The sequence below is a fragment of the Bubalus kerabau genome, chromosome 17, assembly GCF_029407905.1.
Source record: "Bubalus kerabau isolate K-KA32 ecotype Philippines breed swamp buffalo chromosome 17, PCC_UOA_SB_1v2, whole genome shotgun sequence".
Taxonomy (NCBI): domain Eukaryota; kingdom Metazoa; phylum Chordata; class Mammalia; order Artiodactyla; family Bovidae; genus Bubalus; species Bubalus kerabau.
In genome coordinates, this window is record NC_073640.1 from 59,444,522 (window position 1) to 59,465,194 (window position 20,673).

Sequence of the window (20,673 nt, forward strand, 5' to 3'; positions counted from 1 at the left end):
AGGGAGGTGCCTCCATACCAGCCTCCAGTTGAATTCAAGGTTGAGAGTCAGACGTCAGCCCAACCGAGAGCTTTCTGGAACTGAGAACCTGCCTGTCTGCGGCTTAAACACCATTCAGCCCACCTGTTCCTTCTCCCCTCCGCAGCCAAACCGCCTTTCTCAATACACATTGGAGGTGGGAGGCAGGTGGGCACGGTTCGTAGCACTTGCTGCTTGTCTCCAAGGTCTCCTAGAACACCACTTCTGTCCGACAGACCTTTCTGCAGTAATGAGAATATTGTGTGTGTGCCCTGCCCATGGCGGTGGGGCTGGGGTGTGGGTAGTAGCCACTAAGTCACACGTGTGAATACTGAGCTTTTGAATGTGGCTGTGTGACTCAGGAGCTGAGTTTTTACATTGAAGTTAATTTAAATAGCCACATGTAGCTTCCAGCTACCAGACTGAAAAGTGCAGTTCTAGAACTTCCCAGAAAAAAAGATTTTTTTATTTACGCCAGCCCCCCCACCCCCCCCGCCCCAGTCACCAGCTCCTCCCTGCCTGCCTGTGGGAATCTTAGTTCTCTGACCAGGGATCCAACCCATACTCCCTGCCTTGCAAGGCAAAGTCTTAACCTCTAGACTGCCAGGGAAGTTCCCCCTCAAACATTAATCCTCATCCCAACAAAATGCCCATTGAGACAGAAAAGGGTGGAATCTGTTAAGAGAGGAAGTGGGGGTCAGATGGCTGGCTCAGCTTGTCCCTGCCCTGAGCAAAGGGTCTTAGATCCAATGGTTCTCGGTGGCGCTAGGCTTTAGCAAGTGTGCTGGAGGCCTGGAGTTCACCCGGTCCCTTTTATAAAAAAACGCCTCCTTGGCAGTGACGTTTATTTCTCTGGGGAGGGGAGTTATATACAGCAGTGACCCGGGTGCCCGGGAGCCCTCACCCTGGGGCTCGGGTGGGGGAAGGCAGCGGTGACAGAAGGCACAGGGTGGTCACGGCCCCCCGGGGGAGGCCAGGAATCGCGGGTGGGGGTGTAGTGTGTCCTGGGAGACCCAGATCGGGAAGGGTGCTCAGCGAGAGCAGCTGGTCCCTACAGAAGGACACAGGGGCAGCCTCCGGCCTTCTTCCTGGGGGCGCTGGGTGGGGAGGGCGGGAGCTCTTGTTCCTGGTACTTCCTGTGGGAAGAGGCTGGTGAGTTTGGGTGGAGTAGGGGCTTAGGGGACGAGGAGGATCACGGGAAGGGGGCTCAGCTCACCGGACAGCCCGCACCAGCTGCTCGAAGGCTTCATCCACGTTGAGGCGCAGTTTGGCAGAAGCTTCGAAGTAGGCCACGTGGTGGGAGGCACTGAAGGTGGAGGCTTCAGATCGGGGGACCTGGGGCGCGGGGGGGATACGGAGGAGTCAGGTGCCTGCTGTCAAGGCTAGTCCCAGCCGGCGAGGAGGCAGAAAGACAGACCATGTGCTCTAACTGGGGTAACGTACTGCGGAGGCTCAAGTGTAGAGGAAAAGGTCCGGGGTGATCACGACGGAGGAGCCCAAGGGGCTGGGTGCCATGTATGTAGGGAGTCAGAGAAGGTGCCACAGACCTTCCTGAGTTGTCAGGCAGAGAAAAGTCAGGGTGTTCCCAGCAGAGACCCAAGCAAAGCTCCAAGGCCTTAATCGAAAAGATGAGTTCTGTGTGGAAATCACAGTCTGTGTGTATAGGGAAATGGTGAGAGCAGAGGAAGGAAAGGACAGGACCGCGGGGGTGGGCATCAAAGGCCAGGTGGCTGAGCTGGGGTGTGAGCAGGGGAGGGGCAGGTGGAGTGGGAGGTTGACTGGAGGGGAGAAATCCAGAGGAGGCTGAGGCCAGGCTCCAGGTGGGAACAAGAGGAGGGGTCAGGACAGAACAACACTGGGGCTGGTAGACCCTGGGAAAGGCACCCTTTTTCCTTTTTCCCATTCAGCCACCTCTCCTGAGAACTCCCGTGTGGGCAACGCTGGGGACTCAGAAGCTATGACTAGTGGGGTGTGTGGCTGCAGACCGAGGGAGTCAGAGGAGGATGCTGACGTGAGGAGCCTCAGGAGGTGGCGCCAGAAGGAACCTCCCAGACTGAGACGGGGTTGGGGTCCGGGGTAGAGGGGAATCCCAGACCTGGCGCTGTGTTTCCAGATCCGCCTTGTTGCCAACCAACACGACGGGGAAGTCGTCTCGGTCCTTGACTCGAAGAATCTGCGTGAAGAGCTTGCCCACTTCGTTGAAACTGCGGATGAAGCCAGAGGTCCAGCCAGCTGCTCTCTCCCTGCGCCCCCTCCTGACCCCCCCATCCCATCATTCTCACCTCTGCCTGTCATTAATGGCAAACACCAGCAGGAATCCGTGGCCCGCACGCATGTACTGTTCCCGCATGGCACCAAACTCCTCCTGGCCGGCGGTGTCCAGGACTGCAGAGAGCGGGAGAAGGGTCTCCAAGGGGACGGGGGTCCGGCCAGCCACCCCCACGAGCCCTCAGCCCTGCCACCCTCCCCCCACCGCCGCCCCCGCCGCCCTCACTGTCTAGCCGGGCTGGGATGCCGTCCACAGTGCAGATCTTCGTGTAGGAGTCTTCGATAGTGGGGTCATAGTCAGACACGAAGTAGGACTGGTGGGACGGGGAGAGGACCTCGTTAGTGCGGTGTCCCAGCCAAGGTGACGCAGCCCGGCCTCCGAGCCCTGGCTTTCTCAGCCTCCTTCCTTCTGGGTCTCTTCCCGCCCCTGAGTCTGTTTCCCTTTCTCTGGGTCTCTGGGTCTTCTTCCCATTGCCTTCCCCAGGCTCTTCTCTCTGTCTCCTGGTCCTCTCTCTGTTTTTCTGGCATAAAGTACATTCCTGGCATCGTCATTACATCTGGCTGTGTGGCACTGGACGAATCACTTCCCTCTCTGAATCAGTTCCCCTCTCTGAACCTCAGTTTTCTTATTTGGAAAATGAGGATAAAAATAGCTGTAGGCTTAATCCAGGGTTTGTGAGATTCAGGGAAAACCCCTGTTCAGTATTTAACACATTACTTGGGCATAGTAGGTGCTTGGTTATTGGGAGCTGTTCTTGTGCAGAATCTGCCTGTCTAGCTCTCTCTTCTCCTCCTTTTTCTCTTCCCTTTCACCCCCTCCTCCTCCCCCTTCCCCTCCTCCTTCTCCTCCTCCTCGGGCAGTGTCTCCTCCCAAGGGAAGGTCTCGGTTCCAATCCGGCGGCGAGAAGCTGCCCCGCCCGCAGGCCGGCCCCTCCCTTCCTGCCCGGTCCCACCCGCCTCCAGCCAGGCTTTGGGCCAGTTTTGGGTCTGCCCCTGGGTGCAAGGGGCCCAGGGCTGGGGCCTTTCTCTACACAGAGAGGGGCTCCCAGGCAGGTGCTGGCCGGGGTCTCTTGGTGGGAGAGCTCTGCGGTAGCATCTCAGTAGCAGACAGACACCTTTCTTGGGTTTCTCTGAGGTGGGAGGGTTTCCCCTGGCAATGGGGTGGAAGTTTCCCACGCAGAGGTGGGTTTTCAGGAGAGAAGTGATGACCTGGCAGCTGGTGGTCTGCAGGCTGCATTCTGCCTGTTAGAGGGGTGTTTGGTGAGGGAGGGATCTAGCCCTAGGGACTGAGGGGTGTGTCTGCAAAGGGGAAGCTCAGTGGTGAGAACTGGGGGCTGGGCTTAGGAGCATCTGGGAGATTTGCCCTAGAATATAGAGTCTAGAGAGTCTTAAAGACCCTGGAGACGTATTGAAGATATCAGAGACACTCTCAAGGGGCAGGTCTGTCTGGGGGTGTCAAGAATCTGGGGGCCTCCTCCATGGAGATGATTTGAGGACTAGCCAGATTTTCAGAGAGGGACTCGGGGAATTGGAGTGGAGGACGACTCAAGATGGAGGAGTGGTTGGTTTTCCTTGGGGAAGGCTGGCAGGGGGGAGGGTATCGGTCTCAGGGGATGGGGGATTCCCAGAACTTGGGATCTCAGAGTTCTCTGGAATGGCCAGAGGGCAGAATCTGACTAGGGGAATCTCAGGGGCGTTTTCCCAGTTAGGTTCTGGGAAGCTGGGATCTGGGATTTGGGGGAGATGGGGCTCAGGGTTGGGGGAGGTGGCACCTGGTGGGGGTGGGGACCCATGAGAGTGCTTAGGGTCTGGATGGGGTGACTTCTGGATTTAGGGTGCTCCCAGGAGGCACCCAGGGTCAGGTCAGCAGGGAAGTGGGGTTCTGATTACTAGGGATGGGGTGATGGGTCTCAGGACACACGTACAGGAGGAATGTCCCTCGTGTGTGGGGGGTGAAGGCCCCAAGGGGCTCAGAGTCACATCTGAGGGGATTTCTTTTAAGATTAGACGGCCTCATAGGAGGGGTTGAATGATGGATCGAGGGGCAACGGGAGATCTGGGATCCCGCAAAGGGCTCAGTTCTAGGTCCCGGGGGCACCCCCCCTGGTGAGGGCCCTCTACCTGGATGAACTGGATGGTCAGCGCGCTCTTGCCCACGCCGCCGCCGCCCACGACCACCAGCTTGTGTGTCTCGCTGGGTGGGGGGTCCCCGGGTCCCGGCACCCCGCCCCGGGGCCGCCCCCGCCCTGTCCCGGACGCCGCCCCGCTGCTCATGTCGCCACCGCTGCCTCTGCCGCCGCTACCGCCTGGGGGGGAACCGGGCGGGGCGTAGGGGCGGGCCACGCTAATAAGGCTACTGCATAATCATGAGCTCCAGCGAGAAAGGCTTGTGTCTCCGGACACTTAAGGAGGAGGCAAGGCCTGGGAAAAGGAGGAGCTATGCTAATAAGGGTAGGCGACAGGCGTTCGCCAAGAAGGGGAATTCCAAGTGGAGCTGGAGAATGCTAATAGAGAGCTGTGCTCACCCGGAGCAGCGCCACGCGCTCTCGGCTGCCGGGCCGCCTGGGGGCGGAGCTATGCTAATAAAGGCCTCATTCTCTCGGCGGACGGGTTGAGAAGCTCGTTCGGGGTGGGGCTATGCAAATAAGAAACCCAGGGATGCAGTTTCTTAGGACGCCATCCCAGAGGCCTCGTTCTAGTAGGCGGAGCTCAAGGACTCGCGCGCGGCCGTATATAGGCGCGCTCCGAGAAAGTAGCAAGTCTTGAGGGGAAGCTCAGCCTCCGACCTGGGATCCTAGCCAAGCTCCCGACCCGGATGTCTGGGCTGGATGCTGGAGGCTCCGCCCGCTAAGGGACCCAGGCTTCCGGTCCCTGCTGTCTCAGCCAAGCGGAAGACAGACTGGGAGGGAAGATGGGGCCCTGGAGGGGGACAGCGGCTAACTGGGCAGGGAGGGGCCGTGAGATCACTGCATTCCTAATTCATGAGCCAGCTCGCTCAAGCCGGGATGCCTGGGTTATGAACGGTCTAGGGTCAAGATGTCTGGGTCATGAGAGAGGAGAAAGCTGAGACCCCAGGGTCTCTAGGAGGGAAGCCCAGACCCCTGAGTCCCTAGGAGAGAATAGGGCTGAATGTTTGAACTCCTGGATCCTTGGAAGGAGGGGGCCAGGGGGTCCTTAGTACTAGGTTCGGTAAAGGAGAGAACTGAGAACCCAGACTCTTGGATCCAGTGGTTGCAGGGGCTAGGGACCGAAAGTTCTGGACCCGAGGGAGTTAGTGAACCCGAACACCTGTGTCAGTGTAAGGTATTTGCTTGAGACCAGGAATGGTCTGTGGAAGACCAAAGGGCCTGACTCCTGGATCTAAAACGCAAGAAGGGCTCAGACTTCTGAGTCCCATGTGTGCTTAGTCGCTAGGTCGTGTCCGACTCGTTGCGACCCCATGGACGCAATCTGGGCTCGCCAGATTCATGGACTGTAGGCTCCTCTGTCCGTGGGGATTCTCCAGGCGAGAATACTGGAGGGGGTTGCCATGCCCTCCTCCAGGGAATCTTCCCAACCCAGGGATCGAACACAGGTCTCCCGCATTGCAGGCGGATTCTTTACCGGCTGAGCAACAGTCCCATGGAGGAGGGAAATATGAGTTCGGATACTCTGCTCTGAGTGAGAGGAGTTTGGGCTTTTCTGTCCTAAATGAGGAGGAGGCTGTAGGGTCGGGCTCCTAGGTTCTAAATTTAGCGAGGACTTGGTATCGGGATTCGGGGATCCCTAGAATGTAGGCGGGGCAGATCCCAACCACTCCTGCATTTTTTTCCCTACGGCACACTCCGCGGAACTACAACTCCCTTGCATCTGTCAGGCTGACCGCTCTTTACGTAACTTCCTTTTCCGCCGCTCTTTCCGCGCGCGTGCAGGGCACTATGGGGCCTAATCGCGGGCTACCGCAACCCCGCCCACTTCACCCCTCATCCCCTTGCTGTCCCCGCGCGGCAAAGGCGACGCGCGGACTACGTCTCCCGGCGTGCATCGCGCGCACCCTGCCCATGTGTCCCGTTGACTGCCGGGAAACTGAGTCCGGAGCCTTCTCATCAGCCTTCGCCGCACCGTGCTCGGTACTTGAAGTCCCGGCAAGCTCGGCGGCGTTTTAGCTCCACCCCTCCCCTCCCTCTGCTCGCGAGCCCCGCCCCAGCCCGCCCCGCCCCGCGCCGGGGCCGGAGCCGCAGCCCGAGCGGCGGGGTAAGATGGCGGCGGAGGTCCGGGCAGCGGGGCTCGGGCCTATTGGGGTGGGCGGGGCGGAGTCGGGTCGCTAGTTGTCCAGGGGTCCTCCCGGCACGCCGCAGGGCCTGGAGGGCTTGGCTGGGTGGCCTTGGGCCCGGTAGCGGCGGCAGAAGCTGGCGCCCCGAGAGGGGCCTTCTGAAGGCCCCGGGACGCGTCTGTGGTGCCGGGGGGCATCCACGGGGCGTCCCCGAGAGGACTGGGGGCGTCCACAGGGCCTGGACTGAGACTGAAGCCTGCCTTCCATCATATAGCTGCCTTGGGTCATTTCTATGGGCACTGTTGAGCGTCTTTATGAGCTGACCGGAGGCTAGGGTCTGTTTAGAGGGTTCTGGGGCCATCTTGAGATCTTGAGATATGTCCCAGGGGTTAAAGAGATCTGCAAGAGCTGGAGAGTATCTGCAGAGCCAACTATAGCGCCTGGGCTATGTTTGTTAGCGCTGGGAAGTGTGTGCACGGGCTGACCTAAGGATGCGGCTCACCTACATGGGTAGGAGCCATTTAGGTGGGCTCTGAAGAACTGTTTCAGGACTGGGAAGTCTTTTATAGTCACCCAGAGGAGCCGGATGTACCCACTAAGGGAAGGAGACAAATCCTGAGATGTTCTCAGAGAGGCGTGGATGGGTCTCCAGCTGTCTGAGGAGTGTCTAGTCTGGGTGACAGAAGGCTTGGGGCAGTTAGAAAGACCTGGAACCATCTAGGTGGCTTTGAGTGTGACTGCAGGAGTGCAGTCTCTATGTCTGGAGCAAATTTGAATGCCTTTGGGGACCCGATAACTGCATGGAAAATAAGACAATGAAGAGATTTGGAAAATTTGCTGGGCTGTGTTGTACTTGCCCTTTCGAAAGTAATTGAAATGCAAAATGTTGAAAAATTCTGCATGGCCCTGGGGCTACAGAGAGAGTTAAAATTAGTCCACATTGGTCTGGGAAAGTCCATAGGATCATCTAGACCCATCTATTGCAGTGCTTCTCAAACTCTTTTGACCTTGATCTACAGTGAGAAATACATTTTTCATTGAGACCCAGGATACACCGTCATATGAATTTAGTACTCAAGTCCCATTAATAGTATTTCCATTTACTTGTGCTGTATGGTGAAGAACCTTGTGTGTTCAATTTGCTTTGATGACAAGCTATTTGTGAAGCACTCAATTGCTACCAAGTTTGGGAAACTGATCCAGAGTGACCAAGCAGTGTCTGCAGAGGCTTCTCTGGTCTTAAAAGATGTAAGGAGCCCAGGGTGTGTCTGCAAAGCCTGAGGCATATCTAAATACACAAGGGAGGATCTTTATACCACAGAGAATTTGAGGCTATGTAGGTCTGTAGTCAACACGTCTTGATTGAGCATCTCTTACCTCTTAAGACACTGCCCTACCATACATAGTATGTGCTTCCCCCCAGAGGTGCCCGAGAACAGCTCCAGGGCCGGGAACTGTCCGGGGGGTGGGGGTGGGGGCCTGATCAGGATGAGAGGTGTCTATCGGAGTTAGGGAAGGAGGTGCAAGCTCTTAGAAAGCTGGGAGGCGGCACAAGAGCTTTTTGAAAATCTGGTATGAGGCCGACCAGGACCGAGGTTTCTTTGTTTTGCAGGTATGCAACTAGCGGTGTGGGGGAGACCACAGTAAGGGAAACCTGGGTATTAAAGGCTAATGATAATTATTGTTACTCTGTATAGAGGGCTTGGGCTGTTAACTCTTGTGTCAGGAGGCAGTCTCCTTTCTCTTGAGAAGAGTTTCCTATTGGACCCACTTGGAGTTAAGTGGATGGAGTTGGGGGTTAGGGGTTTTGAAGCTTTCTAGGAGCTGTGGGACTGGATGCTGTTTTCAGAGTAGGAGATTTGATGGTTGCAGGGAAACGTACTGTGAAATAGTCACGTTTTCTGAAGCCCTAATGAAGCCCTGCGCCCCCCTCCCCCAATCAGTCTGAAGAGTGATCTTTCGATCTCTGCGTGTTACCTAAGAATTCTGTGACAACGCAAAGGCTTTAGCCACGCTTCCGTACAAGGGGGCAGCTAGGTGATCGGAGGTTGCTTCCTGTGGTGTCTGGTGGACAGCATTCCTGAAATGCGTGTTTTCATCTTCAAGATGGCACACTGGTTTTGTAGATCATTGGATCCTAGTTCCATCTTCTGTGTTTAAATACATTCTGTCGGGTCCCTCACCATTGAGGAAAATCGATGCTTGAGGAAGTGGCGTGGCATTTGAGGCGCACGCGAGCACACTGGCACATATCTCAGTTTGGGAAAGGTGGGTTTCTGAGACTTCCGGACGCAGTATTTGACATCACAACTCGCCAGAAAAGAGTCTTGGCTCCTGTGGGGTCTTAAAGTTTGGTTGTGGGGGAAGCTGTGGGAACTGGGGAGTGGGATGTGGACATATACTGGGAAGGCTGCCCTTTGACAGAGGGGGCAACTGAAACTCAGAAAGAGTTGCCCAAGGCCCTCCAGGGTCTGCACTGGGCCTGGGGCTTAGCGCTGGCCGGGGATGAGGTGGGGGTTGGGGGAGGATGGATGCTGAAGCAGATGCAGTGCTGGAGGCCCCCGAGGCCTCCACGTCCGTCGTCTCCTTCCGCCACCTGACACCACCATGCGCTACCCACTGGCCTCCACTCCAGACTCTGCCCTACTCCCCCACCAGGTGACCATGGAGGAAGAAGATGAGTCTCGAGGGAAGACGGAAGAGTCAGGCGAGGATCGGGGTGACGGTCCGCCAGACAGAGACCCTACGCTTTCTCCTCCTGCTTTTATCCTGGTGAGGCTGTCAGACGCCTGGGGCCGAGGGAGGGAGAGGCGGGGAGCCCAGATTCCTGGGCCCTGACTCCTGGACCCCCGGGGGAGGCGGGTTGGGGGCCAGGACTCTTGGCCTGTCTGTAGGGTTTGAGTCTGGTTGTAGAGGTGTCTGGAATGGCTGTCTCCCAGCAGCAGAGCTTGTGACCTTTGGCATGCATCTCTGACTCATCTTTGTTTCCACCCTCTTCCCTCTCACCTTGCCTTCAGCGGGCCATTCAGCAGGCTGTGGGGAGTTCCCTGCAGGGGGATCTGCCAAATGATAAAGGTATGATGGTGTCTGGTTCCTCTGAGACTCCTGCCCCATCTCTGTGTTCTTCCTCCTGCTCTCATTCATACATGATTTCCCAGGGTCTCCCAGGTGCCCCCACTGGTGCTGGCACAGGGAGCCCCAGATGGGTTGGTCTCCGTGGCTGCCTTGGAGGGGCTCACAGTCTGGTGGAGGGGAGACATAGTCCCCTCACAGAGGTAACCCAAGGCAGCCCAGCTAGGCTAGTGTGGGAAGAGATGGAGTCCGGGAAGGCTTCGGCGAGGAAGTGACAGGTGACCTTGGTCTCTAAGGCCATAGGAGCACTGTCTGGTGAAGAGGAAAGCCTGAGAGGCAGCAGGTACACGACCCCAGAGGCTGCTGGACTGAGTTATGGGTCTTTGGGGCTGGCGGGCAGAGGGTGTTGGCAGGAGAGCCCAGTGAAGACTGGGTCACAGCAAAGCTCAGAGGCCAGGCTGACATATCTGGACTTTATCCCGAGGATGGCTGGGGGTACAAATCGGGTGAGAGAGTTGGAGCCTCTGAAGAGTGTTGGTGGGACCCGGGTTGGGAGATGGTGGGATGGAGGCCAGGAAAGTAGGCAGGTGTTCTCGGTTCCCTTGTCAAGAGCAAGGCGATCTCTTTCTTCTCTGCTGTGTAAGGTCTCTGCCTCTAGTCCCCTGTCTCTAGTCCCCCATTCAATATCTCTCCAGATGGCTCTCGGTGTCATGGCCTTCGATGGAGGCGCTGCCGGAGCCCACGATCGGAGCCCCGTTCCCAGGAATCCGGGGGAACTGACACGGCTACAGTAAGTAAGAAGACAGGGCTAGGTACCTGGACTCCTGGGGCTGGGGCAGGAAGGTCACTGGGGCCTGGACCCTAGAGATGGGGCTGGGGACCCAGTCTCCTGGATCTGGGGTGGTGATCAGGGGCAGTGTGGGAGAGTCTGAGGGCCTGGTCCCTTGGGTCCTAGAGGCAGGCACGTTGAGGCATGTTTTCTTAGCGTCTCAGGTGTCTGGGTTACTGAGAGGTTGGGGCCTGGGGAAATGGGACGTGTGGTCCTCACGTGAGCAGGGACAGGGTGGAGCCCCTCCTGGCCTATTCCAGATGTTGGACGTGGCTGCCGACGGCCTCCTTGCGGGGCTGGTGAGCATCCTGGATCCCCCAGACACCTGGGTTCCTAGCCACATGGACCTGCGGCCTGGCGAGTGAGTATCTGGGCTGCTGGACTGGGAGAGGCCTTGGCGTGGGGGTCGGACGCACCTCTGAGGTTCCCTCCTCCCTGTCTTGCAGAAGCGAGGACATGCTGGAGCTGGTGGCCGAGGTCCGAATTGGGGACAGGGATCCAGTCCCTCTGCCGGTACCCAGCCTGCTGCCCCGTCTCAGGGCCTGGAGGACAGGCAAAACGGGTATGTGGGGCCAGGGCCGCCCTGGCAGGGGTCAGCTGAGGCCTTAGCTGTCGCTGGTAGCAGTGGCGGTGCTATTGGTGTCATTTAGACAAAACGTCTTTTGTCCAGACGTCTTTCCTGCTAGACTTCAGGAAAGGCTGTAAGCACGCACGTGTCGATGTAAGTAAAGCTGAAACTGACATGAGAGCTACTGCCTGGGAGCAGTGAGCGCATGTCCAGGGCTCTGTGTATCAGTGTAGCTGTGTTAGGAATTCAGCTTTCCGGGATGGGGGCTTCTCAGGAGCACTGACTCCAGGGGGAGAAAAGTCTGAAAGAGGGAAGGTTCTTCCTCGAGGTGGCACAGGCAGTTGCTTCATGGTGGTCCTGGGCCTGGGGCCTTCTCTGTGTAAAGCTGGAGTTTTTCTCTTCCAAGGTGGGCACCTGTCTGAGGGAGTGTCTGCTCCCAGCCCCGCACACAGTGCGGGCTGAACTCCTGAGCACTATAGAGCAGAGGGTGTCCCAGCTCTGGGTGTCTGAATCACCATGGAGGATTCGTTAATCCATGAGTGGCCTGGCCCAGGGGTGTGTGTGTGTGTGTGTGTGTGTGTGCTCAGTCACTTCAGTCGTGTCTGACTCTCTGGAATCCTATAAACTGCAGCCCGCCAGGCTCCTCTGTCCATGGGATTCTCCAGGCGAGAATCCTAGAGTGGGTTGTCATGCCCTCTTCCAGGGGACCTTCCCCACCCAGGGGTCAAACCCACGTCTCCAGAGTCTCCTGCATTGCAGGTGGACTCTGACTAATTCCCCAGTTTTGCTGCCGCTGGTCACTGGGGCGCTGATGAGAACCCTGGGTTTAGACTTCCCTTCTGCGTATCCATATGTATCGGGAGCGGTGGGGAGGAGAGGAAGGTAGGGCACTGGGTCAGCTGTGAGCAGCTGTTCTGCCAGAGGCTCGCACACCCTGTGAAGCAGGTCAGGTTTTGTCTCTTTTTCCCTCACATATGCAGGGTGACTTCCTTATCCAGTAGACTCAGGGAACATGGTGCTGGGGGCCCATCAGACTCTTGGGGGCCCTCAGGGGTCTTTTCATTTTTTTTATTATTTTAAAAAGTTTATTCATTCAGGCCGCACCACTCGGCCTGCGGGCTGTCAGTTCCCCAGCCGAGGGTTGAGTCCCAGGCCTGGACAGTGAAAGCCCCGAATCCTCAGGCCTGGGTCACCAGTGGCCACCCTCTTCCTTTAGAATCGGGAGCCACAGGGGATAAGTAAACAAGTGGACGGACACTGTTACCTTATTTACTCATTTACAGTCAGACCTCATTTACTAAAACAGATGGTGGGGGGGATTTGGCCCCTGGGTCAAAGTGATATCCATAGGTGTGTCTGGACCGGAATAGCTGTCTTCAGTAGGACCCTGAGGTTATGATCTGTTGTCTTTTTTTTTTTTTTTTTTACGGTTTATTTATTTTTGCTGCGCTGGGTCTTCATCACTGCACTCGGGGAGCAGGGCTACTCTCTAGGGGTGGGTGCGTGGCCTTCTCGTTGCGGTGGCTTCTCTTGTTGCGGAGCACGGGTTCAGTAGTTGTGACACACGGGCTTAGTTGCCCCATGGCATGCATCAAACCCCTGTCCCCTGCATTGGCAGGCGGATTCTTATCCACCGGATCACCAGCGAAGCCCATGGGCTTGTTTTTCTTAGGTGTTTTTTGGTCTTTATTTGGAATATGTTAAGAATGCAAGAAAAAGAAAAGAAACTCACCTGTAGTCCTATTTTGCAAAAAACAAAAAACAAAACAAAAAAAAACTGTAAAGAAGCAGATGTTTTGCTTTGCTTCAATCTGCAGGCTTGGTTTTTGCCTGAGGTGGTTGTAATAACAGCCAGGGTTGTCAGAGCTCCTGGCCAGAGAGTCCTTGAAAGCAGAGATTTTTATCTCTGTGTGCCGTTGTACTCTCAGTACCCCAAACTGCTCCTAATCAGTGATCAGAAAAAAGTGCTGAATGAATGAGTAGACTCCCATTTCATAGACGAGGAAACTGAGGCATACAGGGGTTGAGTCGCTTGCCTGTGGGCAGGTTGAGGTTGAGGGCTGGGGCCTGGGGTCCAGGTGGAAAGTGGCCCCTGGTGCTACGATCTCAGCCCTGGGCTTCTCCAGCACTGTCCGCATGACCCTGCCGAGGTCCATGTGACCCTGCTGAGGTCCCTGCTGGTGCAGGAGCCTGGCTGTTGCGTGTGGTTGAGAGAGTGGCCTCTGAACTCTGATGTGTGTGTCTGAACCCTGGCCCCGTCACCTGGCCTGGGGGTAGCCCTGGTCACTTGGCTCTACATGTGTATGACTTGTGGTGTGGAGTCCATGAAGCACTTCAAAAGCAAGATCTTGGGAGGGCAGAGGAAATAAGGGAGGAAAGCCCGCTGCCTGGCCAGGTCATTGATGTCTGAGTCCTGAGCAGATACTGCCCCGGGGATGGGGCTCATCAGACGGCTGGGGCCACACAGGGACTCAGCCTGTTGGGGCTTACCGGCTCTGCCACTTCGCACCTTCTCAGGCTCGTGATAGGCCTTCTGTACAAAGGGATGGATTCCCACAAGAGGGGCTTGACCCTGCAGGTGGCGCTAGGTTGGAACCTGGCTCTCCAGTCCCGGCACATGCCTCCTGTGGGAATGTCAGTGCTCTTGTTGGTCAGGGCGGTCTTGGGTCGCTGGCCTGCTTGCCTCTCAGGATATGAGAGGGCAGCCTCCAGGGGTCACTTGTACCGCGCTGACTGCGCCCTCAGGGGAGATCCTGCCGCTCTGGGTCACAGTACCTACGGCATGGAGCTGTTAGGTGCGTCCTCCGTGTTGACTGCATGAAGCACTGGGCGCAGTGCCTGCTGGAGCAGTGAGGGCTGAGTGAGGGGGCCCAGCAGACAGGGTGCTGACCGCCTGTGGGCCCCTTCCCACACCGGGACAGGCCCCTGACCCCTGCTGCCTTCGCTCTTCCTTTGCAGTTTCTCCGCAGTCTCACTCTTCTCGACCCACCTGTGCCCGCCACCTCCTCACCTTGGGCACTGGAGACGGGGGCCCTGCCCCTCCCCCTGCCCCCTCCTCTGCATCCTCCTCCCCTTCCCCTTCGCCCTCCTCATCCTCCCCTTCCCCGCCTCCCCCTCCACCACCCCCAGCACCCCCAGCTCCTCCTGCACCCCGGTTTGATATCTATGACCCCTTCCACCCCACCGACGAGGCCTATTCCCCACCACCTGCTCCGGAGCAGAAGTACGACCCCTTCGAGCCCACAGGCTCCAACCCCAGCTCATCAGCTGGGACCCCTTCACCTGAGGAGGAGGAAGAGGAAGAAGAGGAAGAAGAGGAGGAGGGCCTGTCACAGAGCATCAGCCGCATCTCTGAGACCCTGGCGGGCATCTACGACGACAACAGCCTGAGCCAGGACTTCCCAGGTGACGAGAGCCCGGGCCCCGACCCCCAGCCCTTGCAGCCGACTCCAGCCCCTGGCACACCGCCCCAGGCCGACTCCACCCGGGCCGACGGAGCCACCCGCCGGCGTGTCTTTGTAGTGGGGACCGAGGCGGAGGCCTGTCGGGAAGGCAAGGTCTCCGTAGAGGTGGTGACAGCTGGCGGAGCTGCCCTCCCGCCCCCTCTGCTGCCTCCGGGCGACTCGGAGATTGAGGAGGGCGAGATCGTCCAGCCCGAGGAGGAGCCCAGAATGGCGGTTTCCCTCTTCCGCGCCGGCGGCAGGGCAGCGCGGCCCCCACCCGTTGCCCCCTCTGCGGCCCAGCCCCCGCCCCCGCCGCCCGCACCCCGGGCCCCCGAGGGGGACGACTTCTTGTCTCTGCACGCGGAGTCCGACGGCGAGGGCGCCCTGCAGGTGGACCTGGGGGAGCCGGCTCCCGCGCCGCCAGCCGCCGACACGCGCTGGGGCGGCCTGGACCTGCGGCGCAAGATCCTGACCCAGCGGCGCGAGCGTTATCGGCAGCGATCGCCGTCTCCGGCCGCGGCCCCCGCCCCCGCCGCCCCCACCGGCCCGCCCACCCGCAAGAAGTCGAGGCGGGAACGCAAGCGGAGCGGCGGCGAGGCCAAGGAGGCCGCCTCTTCCTCCTCCGGAGCGCAGCCCGCCCCGCCGGCTCCGGCCTCCCCCTGGGACTCCAAGAAGCACCGCTCGCGGGACCGCAAGCCGGGCTCCCACGCCTCATCGTCCACCCGCCGCCGCTCGCGGTCCCGTTCCACCCGCCACCGCTCGCGGAGCACCGACCGGCGCCGCGGGGGCAGCCGCCGGTCGCGGTCCCGGGAGAAAAGGCGGCGGCGGAGGCGCTCGAACTCACCGCCTCCGGCCACCTCATCTTCCTCGTCCTCCCGCCGCGAGCGGCACCGTGGCAAGCACCGCGATGGCGGTGGCAGCAAGAAGAAGAAGAAGCGGTCGCGGTCCCGGGGCGAGAAGCGTTCCGGGGACAGCGAGAAGGGCCCTGCCCCGGCCCAGCCGCCCTCCGGCTCCACCTCCCTGGGCAGTGACCGGGACAGCCGCCGGCGGGGGGCCGTTCCGCCCTCCATCCAGGACCTCACGGACCACGACCTCTTCGCCATCAAGCGGACCATCACCGTGGGCCGGCCGGATAAGTCTGACCCCCGAGGCCCCTCCCCGGCCCCGGCCTCATCCCCCAAGCGGGAGGTCCTGTACGACTCGGAGGGGCTGAGCGCTGAGGAGCGGGGCGGCAAGAGCAGCGAGAAGGACCGGCGGCGCTCGGGGGCTGCCTCCTCCTCCTCTTCCTCCCGGGAGAAGGGATCGCGGCGGAAGGCGCTGGACGGGGGGGACCGGGAGAGGGACAGAGACAGGGACAGGGACAGGTCGTCCAAGAAGGCCCGGCCCCCCAAGGAGTTGGCACCCTCCTCGGGGCCCCCGCCAAAGCCTCCAGTCAGCAGCGGCTCGGGCTCCTCATCCTCCTCGTCCTCCTCGTCTTCCCGGAAGGTGAAGCTGCAGTCCAAGGTGGCGGTGCTTATCCGTGAGGGCGTCAGCAGTACCACGCCGGCCAGGGAGGCCTCGTCTGCCGGCCTGGGCTCCATCGGAGTCAAGTTCAGCCGCGACCGGGAGAGCCGCTCCCCCTTCCTCAAGCCAGACGAGCGGGCCCCTGCGGAGGTGGCCAAAGCAGCTCAGGGCAGCACTAAGCCCAAAAAGACCAAGGTCAAGGCCAAGGCTGGGGCCAAGAAAACCAAGGGGACCAAGGGAAAGACCAAGCCATCCAAGACCAGGAAAAAGATCCGCAGCGGGGGCAGCAGTGGCCCGGTGACGCTGAAGAAGTCCAAGGCGGATAGCTGCAGCCAGGCGGCAGGAGCCAAGGGGACCGAGGAGACCTCCTGGTCCGGGGAAGAGCGGGCAGCCAAGGCCCCCAGCACCCCACCCCCCAAGGTGGCCCCTCCACCCCCTGCACTGACGCCCGACTCGCAGACTGTGGACAGCAGCTGCAAGACACCTGAGGTCTCCTTCCTGCCAGAAGAGGCCGCTGAGGAGGCTGGGGTCCGGGTTGGGGCAGAGGAGGAGGAGGAGGAGGAAGAGGAGGAGGAGGAGGAAGAGGAGGAGGAGCAGCAGCCGGCCACCACCACAGCCACCAGCACGGCGGCCGCCGCGCCGAGCGCCGCCCCGAGCGCAGGGTCCACAGCCGGTGACTCGGGGGCGGAGGACGGGCCCGCTCCCCGTGTCTCCCAGCTGCCCACCCTGCCCCCGCCCATGCCCTGGAACCTGCCCGCAGGCGTGGACTGCACTACCAGCGGCGTCCTGGCCTGTGAGTGTCCCCCGGGGACCTAGGGCAGGTGCGGGCAGACAGACGGGATCCAGGAGGAGAAGGTCATTTGGGGATGAGCTTGGAGGCAGCGGTGGAGACACCTTGGAAGGGCTGGGTGTATAATGACCAGGACCGGGAGGGCCTCAGGTGGGCGAGGGCCAGTCAACATCTGTCCAGAAGACTCCATGACGTCTGGGTGTGCTGGAAGAGAGCAGCAGAGTCGCAGGGGCAGCAGGCAGCTGGGCCACTCCAACACAGCCAGGAGGGGTGGGCTGTGTCCTGGGGTCTGCGTAGAGGCAGCCTGGAATAGGCTTGGTGGAGGAAGAATGGAGAAGAATGGGAAGAATGGAGAGAGCAGGGTCCCGTAGGGGACGCCAGGAGTCTGCTAGACTGCAGACGTGGGGAACGGCCACGGGGGCTGGGGACCAGCCCCACGCCCACACACCTGAAGTCCTGAGAACACACAGGCTGTGGGCGGGCTCTCTCAGCGCCTGAGGCCCCCTGCTCCTGGTTGGTCCTGAGCGGAGACCTGCAGCCAGGGTGGGAGCGAGGGGGCAGCAGTGGTTGGGGGAGGCTCACCCTCTCCTCTCGCATCAACTCCCGATCTCCACCTCCTGCAGTGACTGCACTTCTCTTCAAGATGGAAGAAGCCAATCTGGCGAGCCGGGCCAAGGCCCAGGAGCTGATCCAAGCCACCAACCAGGTGGGCTTCCTGGGGGGGAGTCCCCGCTGCCCCCTTTCCTGTCCCGTTTCAGGTTAGGAGAGGACTACAGCTCCCAGTAGGCTCTGGAGCAGGGTATCGGCCAGAAGAGGAGCCTGTTGCCTCTGGGACTGTTGGGAAATCAGGGTGGGAACGGGTACCGGTTCCGTCATCCCCTCCTACTTATCTCCAACCTTTCCCCACAGATCCTCAGCCACAGGAAGCCACCCTCAAGTCTGGGGGTTACCCCAGCTCCTGTGCCCACCTCCCTGGGTCTGCCCCCTGGCCCCTCCAGCTACTTGCTGCCTGGCAGCCTACCCCTGGGAGGCTGCGGCTCCACCCCTCCCACCCCCACCGGGCTGGCTGCAGCGTCTGACAAGAGAGAGGGCAGCAGCAGCTCCGAGGGACGTGGGGACACAGACAAGGTGAACTGGGCTTGGGAGAGGTGGGTTGATGGTGACGGTTCTGCTGAGATCACAGATATGAGATGCAGGGGCGAGGAGAGCTGTGGACTGATGCCCGCAGATGAGGACTTAGATAAAAGGGAAGTCATTCAATTGTAAGGAAGGAAACTTGTCCTTGATTAAACGAGTGGCTGGGAAAGGGGTGCTAGGCAGGTTTTTTAAGAGTTTCATATAGGGGTGGGGGTAGAGAGAGAGATGGATATGAACACACTGATATTTATATGTATACCCACTGCAGTCTGCCCCTTGGTTACCTGTCTTTCTCTGACCCCAATCTTTTTGTGTAAGCGGGGCACGGGGTGGTATACAAATGAAAAATCAAGCATCTATTGCTGGACAGAGGGAGGAAGAAAGGATACAGGGCAAGCAGGGGTTTTTTCTGCTCCTCTTGCTGTCTCCTGGGTCTCCGCTTGTGCGCCTTTTTTTGGTCTGGACGCTGGTCACTATTGTCTTGTCACCAGATGATGGTGCTGTTCACCCTTTCTGCAGCCCACATACGGTGCCAGAAGGCCGGCAGAACAAACTCTTGTATTATAAACCCCATATAAACAGAGATGGGCCACAGCTTTGATGGACACTTGTTTGTGGCCGGTGCCATGGGCTGCAGGACAGGAACAGTATGGGCTCTGTGACGAGCAGCAGGTCCCTGTGCCGCCGGCGAGGCTGCCCTGTATGTTCCCTGCCGTTGTTGTCTTGGCACATCCCAGACGAGGTGGGCCACACCCCCTTTCTCTTGGCCGCATGTCTAGAACCCACTCCTGTGGGGCTAGGGAAGCCTGAGGAGATGCCCTGGGGTGGCCATGCCTCCCCCAGCAGCTTGCCTGACAGCTGGCATTCTTGTCTCCGGGGAGATGCTGGCCCTGAAGTGTGGGGTGTCCTGCCCTCCCGGGCCTTGGTTTTGCTGCTCCTATCTCTCTGAGGCAGCAGGGAGCAGCCGCCTGGCTCAGGTCTGTCTCCCTAATAGACTAAAGGCCAGCGGACACGTGGATCCTGGTCAGGGATGCCTGGGCCAGCCCAGGGTCCAGCCTGGAGGAAATGCTGGTGACACTGAGGCTCAGGCCTGGCTGGCTGGGGTGACTACAGCAAGGGCAGACCCTCGGCAGGACTTCACCTCCAGGAGTAACGGGGTGGTCAGGAAGTCTGAACCAGCAGGCCGGTGAGTCGAGGCAGGGTTCTGCAGAAACTCACCCGGCCTTTGCTGTCCCTTCTTCCCACCCTGTCACCACCTCCCAGTATCTGAAGAAGCTGCACACACAGGAGCGGGCGGTGGAGGAGGTGAAGCTGGCCATCAAGCCGTATTATCAGAAAAAGGACATCACCAAGGAGGAGTACAAGGACATCCTGAGGAAGGCCGTCCACAAGGTGGGGCACAAGGAGACAGATGCGCGGGGGTGGGCAGAGGGGAGACAGCATGGTGGACGTGAGCGGACAGGCAGACAGGGATGGTGGGTCAGTCTGGAAGGTGAGAGGGAGATAGGATTTCCTCCAGCCGGCATCAGGGGGGCAGGTTCAGACGGCCTGGACCTGAGGGTGGGCCTCCCACCCTGGGGCCCTGGGGGCTGGTGGTGACTGCGGCTGCCCCTTGCCCCCCAGATCTGCCACAGCAAAAGTGGGGAGATCAACCCCGTGAAGGTGAGCAACCTGGTGCGCGCCTACGTCCAACGCTACCGCTACTTCCGCAAGCACGGCCGCAAGCCAGGGGACCCTCCAGGGCCCCCACGGCCACCCAAGGAGCCAGGACCCCCTGACAAAGGCGGCCCGGGCCTGCCCCTGCCCCCTCTCTGAGATTCCCGGCCCCGCCCCTTTCTTCCTTCGCTGCCTCTCTGGAATTCTGGACGTATTTATGGCTCCGTCTCCCCGTTTCCCTCCCCCATCAGTGGGATGATTGGGGGAGGGCTGCTGCGGGAAAGAGGAGAGCCCCTGCCCCGTCTCACGCCCATCTCCCTCGCCCCAGAGCCTGTGCCCCGCGCCCAGACCCTTTGTTCGTGCCCCTCCCTCAGTTTCATTAAAGGTTTCATGAAATGTTATCCTTCTCAGAGTCCAGTTTGGGAAGTGTTGGGGAGGAGACTTGGCCCAAGTGAGAGGGTGGTTAGCGGGGAGGACAGACACTGTGACTTGGGGAAAGTGCAGCCATCCCACCGGGCCTCACTCTTCATGTATAAAGTGGGGGCTGTGAGGATTAGGAAAGACCCAAGGCGGGTGAAGCACTTAGAACCAGACCTGGCAGCTCCCCAGCTGTTGCTCTTGACGGTGGTGAGGGGAGGGCAGGGTCCCCACCCACCTGATCACTGCCTGCCAAGCTCAGGGCACCTGGGTGCTATCTGCCTGCCTTGGAACTGCCCCAGAAACCGGATCTTTGTCCTCCATTGAGTTAGATTCTTTCTCCTGCTTCCCTGAGGCCGGGGTGATCTAACTGACTCCCCCGAGATGGAGGGAAGCTGAAGCACAGCGCAGCGAGGGCCACACAGTAAGTCAGGCCTCTGTCAGCCCGTTTTTTTTTTTTTTTTTTAAAGTAGAAGTAAATAGAATTGTGTCAGATGGGTTGATAGGACCTTGAAAAGGTGTTTGTTATTTTTTTTAAACTTTATTTTGTATTGGAGTATAGCCGATTAACAACGCTGTGATAGTTTCAAGTGGGCAGCAGAGGGACTCACCATACGTACACGTGTATCTGTTCTCCCCCGTCTATCAGTCCCTGTTACCCAGAACCAGGAGTGATGAGGCGAGGTGGGGGCATCCAGCCCATGGGGTGGGTCAGAACGT

General features: G+C 59.4%; 2 protein-coding genes across 3 annotated transcripts; one reads left to right on the plus strand and one right to left on the minus strand.

Annotated features, from left to right (window-relative positions):
* Positions 1 to 848: 848 nt before the first annotated feature.
* Positions 849 to 4,596, minus strand: RRAS (RAS related). Its single transcript, XM_055553090.1, has 6 exons — positions 4,408 to 4,596; positions 2,513 to 2,600; positions 2,301 to 2,403; positions 2,114 to 2,222; positions 1,235 to 1,353; positions 849 to 1,154 (listed from the first exon to the last, which is right to left on the minus strand). Exons 1-6 carry the CDS (start codon positions 4,558 to 4,560, stop codon positions 1,070 to 1,072), a joined length of 657 nt encoding a protein of 218 aa, XP_055409065.1. The 5' UTR covers positions 4,561 to 4,596; the 3' UTR covers positions 849 to 1,069.
* Positions 4,597 to 4,970: 374 nt separating this feature from the next.
* On the plus strand, positions 4,971 to 19,935 carry SCAF1 (SR-related CTD associated factor 1). Of its 2 annotated transcripts, XM_055554083.1 has the most exons (11): positions 4,972 to 6,519; positions 9,197 to 9,310; positions 9,556 to 9,613; positions 10,306 to 10,400; positions 10,700 to 10,800; positions 10,886 to 11,001; positions 13,966 to 16,746; positions 17,367 to 17,449; positions 17,653 to 17,871; positions 19,144 to 19,272; positions 19,504 to 19,935. In XM_055554083.1, exons 2-11 carry the CDS (start codon positions 9,203 to 9,205, stop codon positions 19,693 to 19,695), a joined length of 3,882 nt encoding a protein of 1,293 aa, XP_055410058.1. In that variant the 5' UTR covers positions 4,972 to 6,519; positions 9,197 to 9,202; the 3' UTR covers positions 19,696 to 19,935. The 2 variants fall into 2 exon arrangements, with proteins under 2 accessions (XP_055410059.1, XP_055410058.1); XM_055554084.1 differs by lacking the exon at positions 10,700 to 10,800 and having other exon boundaries at positions 4,971 to 6,519.
* Positions 19,936 to 20,673: the final 738 nt, after the last annotated feature.

Coding starts and splice junctions, on each gene's coding strand:
- RRAS (XM_055553090.1), bottom strand. CDS start 4,560: ATGAGCAGCGGGGCGGCGTCCGGGACAGGGCGGGGGCGGCCCCGGGGC. Junction 2,404..2,512: donor CATCCCAGCCCGGCTAGACA/GTGAGGGCGGCG, acceptor CGCTCTCTGCAG/TCCTGGACACCGCCGGCCAG. Junction 1,155..1,234: donor CAGCTGGTGCGGGCTGTCCG/GTGAGCTGAGCC, acceptor CTCTTCCCACAG/GAAGTACCAGGAACAAGAGC.
- SCAF1 (XM_055554083.1), top strand. CDS start 9,203: ATGGAGGAAGAAGATGAGTCTCGAGGGAAGACGGAAGAGTCAGGCGAG. Junction 11,002..13,965: donor CTGGAGGACAGGCAAAACGG/GTATGTGGGGCC, acceptor CTTCCTTTGCAG/TTTCTCCGCAGTCTCACTCT. Junction 16,747..17,366: donor TACCAGCGGCGTCCTGGCCT/GTGAGTGTCCCC, acceptor CACCTCCTGCAG/TGACTGCACTTCTCTTCAAG.